Source organism: Chiloscyllium plagiosum, chromosome 18, assembly GCF_004010195.1.
Source record: "Chiloscyllium plagiosum isolate BGI_BamShark_2017 chromosome 18, ASM401019v2, whole genome shotgun sequence".
Taxonomy (NCBI): Eukaryota; Metazoa; Chordata; class Chondrichthyes; order Orectolobiformes; family Hemiscylliidae; genus Chiloscyllium; species Chiloscyllium plagiosum.
This window is the reverse complement of record NC_057727.1, coordinates 30,398,143-30,410,658: the sequence shown is the minus strand read 5'-3', so window position 1 is coordinate 30,410,658 and position 12,516 is coordinate 30,398,143. Positions and strand designations below refer to the sequence as shown.

General features: G+C 39.5%; 1 protein-coding gene across 1 annotated transcript in view; it reads right to left on the bottom strand.

Moving 5' to 3' along the window:
* cacna2d3a (calcium channel, voltage-dependent, alpha 2/delta subunit 3a) overlaps positions 1-12,516 on the bottom strand; it is a 645,952-nt gene that overhangs the window by 128,385 nt on the left and 505,051 nt on the right. The window contains exon 30 of the mRNA XM_043708636.1: positions 3,666-3,736. Coding sequence (XP_043564571.1) covers positions 3,666-3,736 — 71 coding nt within the window. The remainder of the gene's footprint in view (positions 1-3,665; positions 3,737-12,516) is intronic.

Genomic DNA, 12,516 nt, shown 5'->3' with positions numbered 1-12,516 from the left:
GAATTAAAATTCCAAATCAGGGTGGTGAGTGGTTTGGATGGGAATTTAGAAGTGGCGGTGTTGCCCTGTATTTGTTGCCCTTGTTCTTCTTGATGGTAATGGTCACGGGTTTTGTCAAACAAGCCGTGGTAAATGTTTGCAGTGCATTTTGTAGATGGCACGCACTGCAGATACAGTGCATTGGTGATGAAGAGAGTAGATGTTTGTGGATGTGTGCCAATCAAGTGAGCTGCTTTGGCTTGGATGGTGTCAACCTCCTTAAATGTTGTTGGAGCTGTACTCATTCGGCAAGCGGGGAGTATACCATCACACTCCTGACTTGTGCCTCGGACAGGTTTTGGGGAGTTAGAGATGAATTACTCACTGTAGGATTCCTAGCCTCTGATCTGTTCTTGCGCTAAGACTATGGCTAGTCCAGTTCAGTTTCAGGTCAATGATAATCCCCAAGATGTTCATACTCCTAATAACCTCTTTCAACCATACAGTACAACTTTACATTTGTGAAATCGTGAAATATCAAATTTCTAAATCATGATAAAGAAAATAGATTTCCAAAATGCTAAGAATTCTTTGAGGTTTATTCATGATATTTAATATTTGACTGAATCAGACATCTACATCCCAATCTTTATTTTTGTGTCCATAAGATTAGTAAAATGTGAAGGATAATCAGTGCTTTTTACTTCCTGGATTACTGTCAGAAAATTCTGATAGATTGGATGCTTAACTTACTTGATGAGATCACTGTTACTGGATGTCAAAGATCTGCTTGAGCTAATGCTGGAATGAAATTTACATCAGTAAAATTGCTAGATCTTTGTGGACAACTTTCTTGTGGTTGGTGGTGAACATCATCCCTTCATTGCTGACAACAAACCGTGGGCCAAAAGATCAAGTCATTGCAAAAAATATAGAATACTATTTGCTTATAGCATGGAAACAGGCCCTTCAGCCCAACAAGTCCACACTGACCTGCCAAAGCACAACCCACCCAGACCCATTCTCCTACATTTGCCCCTTCACCTAACACTGGGGGCAATTTAGCACGGGGCCAATTCACCTAACCTGCACATTTTTGGACTGTGGGAGGAAACCGGAGCACACCCACGCAGACACAGGGAGAATGTGCAAACTCCACACAGTCAGTCACCTGAGGTGGGAATTGAACCCAGGTCTCCAGTGTTGTGAAGCAGCAGTGCTAACCACTGTGCCACCGTGCCACCCACTAAATCTTCTTCTCAAAGGGATTCATTAATATTTTCACCATCAAGTATTTGTTATGATAAGGAAACCTCAATTTAACTCATCCATGTCTTTGAGATGGATGAGTTAAATTGGAAATGAGATGGTCAACTCGACTTACTAATACTTACTTAGCTCCCAGCTCATGTATATTAGTGTATAATTTTAAATTTTATGAATTATATTTAATTGAAGAATACAGGTTCATGTTATTAAAACAAGCTTGAAGTCTGCAACCGTCGAAATTTGGGACCCATACAGATTAGATTAGATTAGATTATTTACAGTGTGGAAACAGGCCCTTCGGCCCAACAAGTCCACACCGCCCCGCCGAAGCGCAACCCACCCATACCCATACATTTACACCTTACCTAACACTACGGGCAATTTAGCATGGCCAATTCACCTGACCCGCACATCTTTGGACTGTGGGAGGAAACTGGAGCACCCGGAGGAAACCCACGCAGACACGGGGAGAACGTGCAACCTCCACACAGTCAGTCGCCTGAGGCGGGAATTGAACCCGTGTCTCTGGCACTGTGAGGCAGTAGTGCTAACCACTGTGCCACCGCCCATACAGACTTAAGAAATTAACAGCAAAACACATCATGAAACAGCAGGTAGGGTAAAACAGCTGGGGAGCCAGAGAAATGATGTCTGCAATCCTTGTAATCATGATAGTCTGGAAAGATGTATGTATTTTGGAAGTTGAAGGTTTACCCAGTTTGAAGTTCATAGGGGAATCATCAGTAGGGCTCATGGTATCTCAATGCAAACTAAAATAACAAGCAGCTTAGCTTGGAAATATTGGGAAAGTGACCACAAGAAATAACAGGCCTCCATGGTCAAGAGAAAATAAATGAAGGTTTTATCTCTGGAATAACCAGAGCTGAGAAGATTCTTCAGACAACTAATATATATTTATGGGTGATCCCTACAAAAGTCAATAACTTTTAAGGTTCATGTGTATTGTAATTGAATTCTTGGGGAACCTGAGCATATAATGCATGTCATTCTAAACCAAATTGTCAAGTTAATATCGCTTGTTTTGTTTAGTGTTTTATACATTAACAATTCTTTGTTTAATAAATGTGAAAACTTGTGGACTATTTCTATTGGTGAAAGTTGGGCATTTGGATTTATTTCTAAATATTAACAGTCTCGGCCAGACTGTAACACGAGATAATACAATTTATTGGCCCAACCTTTGCCGGAATAATAATAACAAAGCATTTGGGTTTATCAAGATCACTTATTTGAAACCAAAAACACAATGTGGGGTCCACACATGCACAATTAAAGATGAAAATTCAGAAATTGCTATCATTAAGTCTGTGATTCCAACAGTGGATGCTGTTGATATTCCCCATTAACAGCAACCAAGTCAAAACTATTGAACTGATGAAAACTTGTCTTTTACGGTATTAATCCTACTGTTAAAGCCTTTAAAGAGAATGTGGAGTGACTAGATTTTTAATGGCATGCCAATTTCACAACATCCTGAAAAAATTGAATTTTATATTTGTAGAAAATATCTCCATCCTGATGAAGAAAATTCACATTTTAAAAATATTTTTTCTTAAAGAAAAGATGGTTTATGGTATTTCAGTTTCTATCTTAATTCCATATGTACATTACAATCACTTTTTTCATTTAATTAAAAGTGAAAAAAATCAGTGCATTTTACATCCTAGATTCCTGCTTGAGAGAATATTTCCAAATTATTAGCTGTTTACTCTGCTTGTTGACGTTACTGTTGCTGGATTTTGGGATACCCCTTGACTTGGAACCAGTTTCAAACTAAAGGCAGGAAAAGGAGAATCCAAGCAACACCAGCTTGATCTTTATGTGGATCTTTCATGAAGGGAAGTAGAAGTGTTGTTACTTCATCAATTACCATAGAATATGGGCCAAATGATATACGTTTTGAGGTTATGAATAGATTGCTGCTAGTCTGATATTTCATTCTATGGTTATTGATGATCATTCTTAAAGCAAAGATTTATTTGTTAGCATCAAGCTGGCAAGATGACTCCAGTTCATGCTTCCTTCTACAATTAGTTTTTAAATAATTCTGTAATGGGAGAATGTCAGTCAGAAAAAAAGTGACATATCACACCTATGAAATATCAATTCCAGAGACACTTCTGTTCAATTTTGAAGTAAGTGCAATATGCAAGACAGTGTTTCTCTCTCTACAGGTGCTGTCTCTCCCCTTTCAATAATCTCATCTGCAAAATAACCCTCCTTCATTGTACTTCGACTGAAGTCACTATCCGATCTTCAAAATGATCTTTTCTCTTCAAAGTCCTTGAACATACTGATACTTCCAAATTTGTGCCAGCTTTCCCATAATATCATGTTTGAATCTTTAAATTTACAGGCATCTACATGATTCATTTTTCATTGTAGACGATTCTTACCGTTTAAATGAGCCCATGTTTAATAACTTATTCATAACAGCACCTTCCACTTCACCAAAAAATGTTCCAGTCTAGAAAATAAAGAAAAAGAGTGAACTATCACAGAGGAGCTTAGGTCAAAAAGGAATGGAATGAATAAAATTGAAAGTGCACTAAAAAGTATGTTTTTAAGTAAAAGGTGAACCCAAAGTTTGTCATACTCTAATATGACAGTTACAAAGTTAAACTTTGGAGTATTCATTAGTACTCAGAAATCACAGAAGGGCTTTCTGAAAAAGCAGTCAGAAAGTCAGTCAAGATAAGTTCTGATAATAATACTGTATATGAAAGGGCAGATCTGGGAAGCTGGAGAACAAATAGGTGAATTATGTACCATAGCATGTTTTAAAACAGACAAAATAAAATTCATAAAATGTTTTGAAGCAACCTAAACAAGAACTTTTGAAATGTTATGTGCCACACTTTTATTATGTTAAAAAAGGGCTATGCTTATTTTCCATAAAATAGATGGTTCTTGGAGATGGTATGAATGCCAATAGAAACAGTAATTTTTCAAACATGTGCTTTCTTATATTTAAGGAAGGAATTGAAATACGAATATCAAATATGAACAAAAATACAATCTTGGACGTAACCATTACTTCATTACAAACAGACTGAATGCTAGAATTATTGCAGAAATGGAAAAAATTGTCTGATTTGTTAAAGGACAAAACAGCAGTTATTTTCATGGGGAACTATTTGCAGTTAGGATTTCACAATAGGAAAATGTCAAATAAAATCTATCAATGTATGATCTCAGCCATAGTATCTTTAAATAACCATTTATTCTGAATTCAAATATCACTGAGTTAGCATTTCTCCAACTTAATTCCAAGCTAATAATTATTAACTCAATTCATATATATTTCATCTATACAACAGGAAAAGGACCTTTTCAGATTTTATATTGCTAGCAAAGATGAATTGAGCTAAACTAGAATTAACTTCTTGGCCGAGAACTTCTTAAATTACAAAAATCAGAGTGCACTGGAGAATATTATAATACTGTTAAATGTGTATAGAAGTAAATAATTGATTGCAGTCTTCATCTTTGACAAGTTTATGAATGTGAGGAGAAGTTATTACTTCTGTTATTACAGGATGTCATCAAAGTCAGCAGGAATTACTGCAGAAATGGAAAAATCTGTTTGATTTGTTAAAGGACAAAACAACAATAATTTTGTATGGGGAGCAATTGCGGGTCAGTTAAATGGCATGGCCTGTAACAGCTGGTCAGAAAGATTGTTTTGACACAAATACACTGCCTTCTTATCTTAACACAAAAGGCTGAATTTTCTTAGCCCCCTGAACAATGTGGCCAATGGCAAGTCACTCGGAAAAATATGGCAAATTTTCCACACAAAGTTTGAACAGTGAGATGAGAACCCCACTAGTGAGTGGCAAAAGGCTTATATGCATGTTCATCAGTCCTAATCTCACTTACATTTATCTGTGATTTTCTTTTCTTCCACATACAGAGAAAAAGTAGATGATGACAATGCCTGGCATGAAGGTCAGAGCATGTAATTGGTACCTCCAGCTCGCCGCTTCTTCAGGTCTCTATCTTGCACAGCAGTCACCACCATCTCAGGGTACACTTTATGAACATTGACGACTTACATCCTTTGTGTATGAAACTTGGCATCAGACATGTACCAGCCTCACCATCTCATCATGGTATATCTCTGACTCACTTAGAATATAGTTCTCCACTTCAATACTTGAACCATACCAACAGCTTTCATTTTAATGCTGCTGCTGGCAGGCACTGAGACAGACATGCTTCAGAGTAGGGTGTACCTCAGGAGTCCTTGCTTGCTTTCTTAGTGCACACTCACTTTCTATCGACTTGGATGCTCACATTATTCCTGCCATGCCTTGCCACCTCATTTAGAACTTAAAGGTTCACAGGCCTTCTGTCTTGCAACGGTTTATAGCACAAAAAAAATGCAGGCAACTTGCCAGCAGTGATCAAAAGGGGTGGACGTGTTTCTATACAGTACTACACTACATCAACAAGTTGAGTCAGCAGGTATGTGGCAAACATACTGAATGTCCTGTAACCAAATGGCCATATATCAAAGTGTACGAGGAGTAGTCCTCAGTCAACTTGAAGGGGACTGTCTTCAATCAGGACTCAGTCAAGGACCTCATTTGATCTTAGTCCAATGGCTTGGACATGGTCAGTCAGCCATTTAAGGTGTCCAGGAGGAGGGGCTCTATATCATTACTATTGTGGAATGGGTCATGATCAGTCCTGCAGGTTCAATTCAACCCTCTCAGGAGTAAGTCAATTGGGAGATGCACAGAGATCAATTGGGGATCTGGTCACTTAGCTATTGGGGCTTTTTTCCAGAGCAGGTCAGGGGTTGGGCCGTTGTGAGTCCAGGAGGACTGATCATTGAAAGCTAAAGGGAGGTTCTTAGGGACCACTGCTGTCCTGGGGACATTGGAGAAGTTAATTGTGGGTTTAGAGGCAACATACTGGGATGCAAAGGAGATAAAACTTGTGAATGGGGAGACAGTTGAACATATGCATGTTCCTCCAGGTTGTGGATACTGCACTGACCTGGGTGGCACCTTCAGGTCAGGCTGAAAGCGTTGGGTGCTATGATCTTCTATGGTAGTTCTGATAATCCTATCCACAAGAACTTCCAGGTCCCTGTTAACAAATTGCAATGTCTACTTGTCTCTGTCATCATTTCTAGGCAATTCTTTTTACACCACAACTGTGAAGGACAGTTCCTGGTTGGCAGTGATTGACCTAGTGTGTGGCTGGATTTTAATTATGGTGTGGGTGTTGGAAATCCCTGAAGCAATGATGTGAGCTTCTACTGTGAGTGAGTTCACAATAGTATGAGCAGATACCATCAGGGCATGGTGCACATCTATGGGGTGAACAGTATAAAACTGCATGAGAAAACTAGCATGAGAATCTGCTATGAATCTTCCTGAAATTGACATTTAAATTTGGTAAATTCAGCCCATTGGATATTTCAGACTAACCAGTCCTAAATATTTTTTAACTTAACTAGTATTTAAAAAATGTGCATGCACTTACTGTAAAGTTCTGTTACTAATGTCCTTTAGGGAAGGAAACTGTCTTCCTTACCTGATTGGCTTACATATGACTCCAGTTCCACAGCAATGTAATTTGCTCTTAACTGTCCAATGGGCAATAAATGCTGGCCTAGCCATTGATGCCCACATTCCGTGAATTAATTTTAAAAAATTCTCTAAAGCTTTAGATAATTCATGATCTGAAACTGACATGCCACAGCTATTCCATAATCAGATAGAATCAGAGGTAATGGTATTACAGCTGAATAAAGGCAACTACATAAGTATGAGGGACAAGTTGGGCAGAGTTGACTGGGAGAGGAGCCTAGCAGGAGACAGTGTAACAGCAATGGCAGGAGTTTCAGGGAATACTTCAGGAGACACAGCAGAGATTCATCATGAGTAAAAAAGAAGCATGGTACAGGGAGGATGAGGCAATCATGGCTGACTAGGGAAGTCAGGAATAGCATAAAAGCAAAATAATTCAGGAGACACAGCAGAGATTCATCATGAGCAAAAAGAAGCATGGTACAGGGAGGATGAGGCAATCATGGCTGACTAGGGAAGTCAGGAATAGCATAAAAGCAAAAGAGAAAGCATATAATGTGGTGAAGGACAGTGAGAAACCAGTGGATTGGGAAGCTAACAAAGACCAACAGAGGATAACAAAAAAAATGAGAAAAGATTAAATATGAGTGTAAGCTAGCCAGTAATATAAAGGAAGACTGTAAGAGTTTTTTTCGATATATAAAGGTCAAAAGTGGACATTGGGCTGCTGGAAAATGATGCTGAGGAATTGAATAATTACTTCACATCAGTCTTTAAGGTAGAAGGCATGAGTAATATCCTAAAATTCAAGAGTGTGAGGACGCAGAGTTGAGTATGGTGGCCATCACCAAGAAGAAGGTGCTCAAAAAACTGAATGACCTGAAGTTGGATAAATCACCTGGACCAGACAGACTACACCCTAGAGTTCTAAGGTAGGTAGCTAAAGAGATAGTGGAGGTGTTGGTGGTGATCTTTCAGGAATCACTAGAATCAGGGAAGGTCACAGAGGAGTGGAAAATCATCAACATGACACCCTTTAAAAAACGAGTAAGGCAAAAGTTGGAAAATTACAGACCGATTAGCCTAACCTTAGTCATGGGTAAGATCCTGGAATCCCTCGTGAAGGATGAGATTTCTGAATACTTGGAAGTGTATGGTAAAATAGGGCAAAGTCAGCATGATTTCATCAAGGGGTGATCATGCCTGACAAATCTGTTAGAATTCTTTGAGGAAGTAATGAGAAAGTTAGACCAAGGAGAGCCAATGGATGTTATCTACCTGGACTTCAGGAAGGCATTTGACAAGATGCCACACAAGAGGCTGCTGAGTAAGATAAGGGCCCATGGTGTTAGAGGCAAAGCACTAGCATCGATAGAAGCTTGGCTGTCTGGCAGAAAGCAGAGGGTGTGGATAAAAGGGTCCTTCTCAGGACTGGTGACACGTGGTGCTCCGTAAGGCTCAGTGTTGGGACCACAACTTTTCACTTTATATACTAATGATCTAGATGAGGAACTGAGGGCATTTTGGCTAAGTTTCCAGGTGATACAAAGATATGTAGAGGGACAGGTAGCATTGAGGAGCCAGGGAGGCTGCAGAAGGATTTGGACAGGTTAGGAGAATGGGCAAAGAAGCAGCAGATGGAGTACAATGTGGAAAAGTGTGAGGTCATGCACTTTGGTAGGAAGAATAGAGACATGGACTGTCTTATAAATGGGGAGAAAATTCATAAGTGTGAAATGCAAAGAGACTTGGGAGATCTAGTCCAGGATTCTCTCAAGGTAAACTTGCAGGTTGAGTCAGTAGTTAGGAAGACAAGTGCAATGATGGCATTTCTTTTGAGAGGACTTGAACATAAAAGCAGGACTATATTTGTGAGGTTGTATAAGGCTCTGGTCAGACCACATTTGGAGTATTGTGCACAGTTTTGGGCCCCATATCTCTGGAAGGATGTACTGGCCCTGGAGTGTGTTCAGAGGAGGTTCACAAGAATAGGCTGAGGAGTGCAAAGCTTAAAAAGCTGAGGAATGTTTCAGGACTCTGGGTCTATACTTGATGGGGTGTAGAAGGATGAGTAGGGATCTAATTGAAATATACACAATACTGAAAGGCTTGGACAGAGTGGATGTCGGGAAGATATTTCAATTGGTGGGAGAGACTCGGACCCGAGGGCACTACTTTAGATTAAAGGGAAGACTTTTTAGAATAGAGATAGGGAGAAATTTCTTCAGCCAAAAAGTGCTGAATCTATGGAATTCAATGCCACAGAAGGCTGTGGAGGCCAGTTCATTGAGTATATTTAAGACTGAGATAGATAGGTTCTTGAGTATCATGGGGATCAAGGGTCACAGGGAGAAAGTGGGAGAATGGGGTTGAGAAACCTATCAGCCATCACTGAATGGAGGAGCAGACTTAAGGGGCTGAAGGGCTTAATTTCTGCTCCAATGTCTTATTATCATTTGTTTTGAATAAACATGCAAAAGAACCACACAGACGATAGGTTTTAACATTTATTTTAAAACCTATATCTTTGCATTTTAAAATTTATTATTTATATGGTAATTTTAACAATAGATAATATTTGTTAAACTTTTCCCATTTGTAACATACCAATTTCTCCCTTGAAGTCTGATATCTAAAATCCATTTTGATTGCTGAAATTTTATTTGAATTGCAGTGGTTTCTGTAATCAGTTTAAGATGAGCGCACACTGGTAAATCTCAGAAGGATTAAAATTCCAAATAGAAAAGATAGCAAAAGCATTTCAATGGTCCAGTTTTCTGGGCAGACAGTAATTTTTCAGAATTCGTGCATCAGGAATTAGATGTACCAATCAAAACTTATTCCATTTAAAAAGATAGACTACTCTAATTACATATAAATTATATTTAAAAGTAAATGCCAAAAACTTACAGTAAATTCAATTTGCTTGTGACATGACTAAAATTACAGCAGTAATGGAAAATATTACCCTATCTCCATCATAAAATAAGAATCTTGTTTGCAGACAGAAAATTAACAGTCATCTTAAAGGAAGTTACGTCAGCTAAAATTGCAACTGGAAAATGTATTTATAAAGTATAATTCATCATGGCAAATGCTACTGTGACCAAGAAATTATATCATCTTGGGCCTATACTGAAAGGCTCTTAATGGAGGTAGAAACATTGAATATGATTGGCTGGAAGCCTGTACACTAAAAAAACTACCCACTCCACGTCTAATCTTGGCTCAGATTTCTTCAGTGATCCAATGAAGCCATCAGAATGGCATAAGCTGATGATTAAAATATTCAGGTTAGGCTCCTACACTGAAAATATCACATTTTGTGACATCAAGCTGCCCCACTGCTTGAACTCACTCCGAATGATAACAATAAGGATGGAGGTCATTTGGCCCATTGTGTCTGTGCTGGCCCTTTTCAGGAGCATTTCAGCTGGTGTCACTCACTCCACTGTTTCCTTGCAGCCTTTCATATAATCCTTTTCAAATAACAATCTATTTTCCTTTTGATTGACTCAGTTGAATTTGCCTCTAACAGCGCCTCAGATAGTGCATTCCAAATTATACCACTTACTGCATAACAGAAAAAATGTTGCCATTGACTCTTTTGTCAATTACCTTCAATGTGTGTCTTTTGGCTCTCCATCTATCTACCAATAGGATTAGTTTATACCTATTTATTCTGTCCAGACACCTTATGATTTTGTATACCTCCATCAAATCTCCTCTAAAATTTCTTTTATCTCAGTTTCTTCAATTTACCTATGTAACTCCAGTTCCTCAGCCCTGAAAGCATTCTCATGAATCTTCTATGCAGTCTATCCAATTGCTTCACATCCTTCCTAAAGTATGGTGCCCAGAATTGGATGTAATACTTGGGTTGATGCTGAATTAGTAGTTTGTACTGATTTAACATAACTCATTAATTGCCCTTGTACAAGTCTTTAGTGCTTGCCTTTTGTGCTATTTATCTCCTTGATGCCTGCAGCATGGAAGATGGAGGACTGCTGAGTTGTCATTTAGGGCTGTTTGTGATCAGGGGACGAAGTAGTTGTGGGCCTTGAGGCTTTTATTTTCTTTCCTGTATTGTTATCTCCCTGGCCTGGGTCCTTCTTCTTCAGCTACAAACAGTCTCCTATTAGCCTGTTCTATAGGCATGCAGTTAGCTTCCACAGCTATACTGATGGCACTTACTTCAATCATTACACTACATCTCTGGACTCTTCCATTCCTCTACTTGATTAGACTGCTTGCAGAGCGAACAGTCATGATGAGCCACAATCTTATGAGGAAAGGGCAAACCTTTTGGCCTTGATATTTATGAGGAGTGGGAAGGATGAGGGAGAGCTCAGGGAGATTGGACAATCTGGGGACTCAGAGATCCTACTCAATGTCAAGTTAGGACTCCATTATATTTTTCCTCTTCGACTTCCAGTCTGGTGCCTGGTTACATTGACAGACTGGCTGGCTGCTGGGTGGGAAAGACAGCTCAGGTGGTCCTAGCAGAACGTGGAGCTGCCTCCTTCTCCCTTGCATCGATCTTGGTGATGGAAACTGTGGTCCACCTGCAGTGAGATATTCTGCCCCAAACATAGGAAGTCTGCTTCCCACATCTCTCTCATTTACCTGCAGGTCTCACTACAACATCTGAAGGACTGCAATAAGTTACTTTTCTCAAGAACCAAAGGAAGAAGGCATCTCTCCAACAAAGCAGGAGAGGATAGATGGAGGTAGAGAACTAGATTTCTGGGGTTGGCTGAGGGGAGGTCACTGATCTTGTCACTGAAGAAGAGAGAGGCTGAGATCAGCTCAGAAGAGGAAGTATTTTTTAAGTGTTCAACATTTACTGAATTCAATAAAAGCAACTTTCTTCCTGAATTGTCAGCTCAGAATTTTCCTTTTCTGGTGGGTTATTCAAACCCTGGGAAACCTAAACAGCAAATTATCAATCGAGCTCCGTTCTCACTGTTGGAGCCTGAGTACTCAAGGCAGCATGGTGACTCAGTGGTTAGCACTACTGCCTCACAGCACCAGGGACCTGGGTTTGATTCCCACCTTGGGTGACTGTCTGTGTGGAGTTTTCACATTCCTCCTGTGTCTGCATGGGTTTCCTCCCACAGTCCAAAGATGTACAGGTTGGGTGAATTGGCCAGGCTAAATAGGGGAATGGGTCTGAGTGGGTTACTCTTTGGAGAGTCAGTGTGGACTTGTTGGGCTGAAGGGCCTGTTTCTATATTGTAGGGAATCTAATCTAATGGAATGCCACCTGCTGCCAAAAAATGGAGGGTTGGAAACATATTTATCACTTTGAAAGTTTTATATATCATGCCTAGTTTATGCAGGGTTCAATATTATTAGTTATTAGCTTCAGTCCTTGTTACAGACAGCATCCTCACAATCAGTTTCACCCATTTCAGGCTAGTTTTAAATACAACCAAGATATTCTACAGTTTTAGTATTCTCTATGACACTTAGTTGAACTTCCAAGCTCAAATCCTTTCAATCACAAATGCTGCCTCGTTATACCTCTGCAAAATTGGCTGCCTTCATTGCTACACAAGCCCAGTTGCTTCTAATGTTTTTGCCACTTTAAGACTTGACTATTCCAACTCTTCTGGCCCTGCTCCAGTCTGGCACCATTGATAAATTCAGCTCATTAAACAGTCAGCTGATCATATCTTGTTCCACACAAGCTCCAACT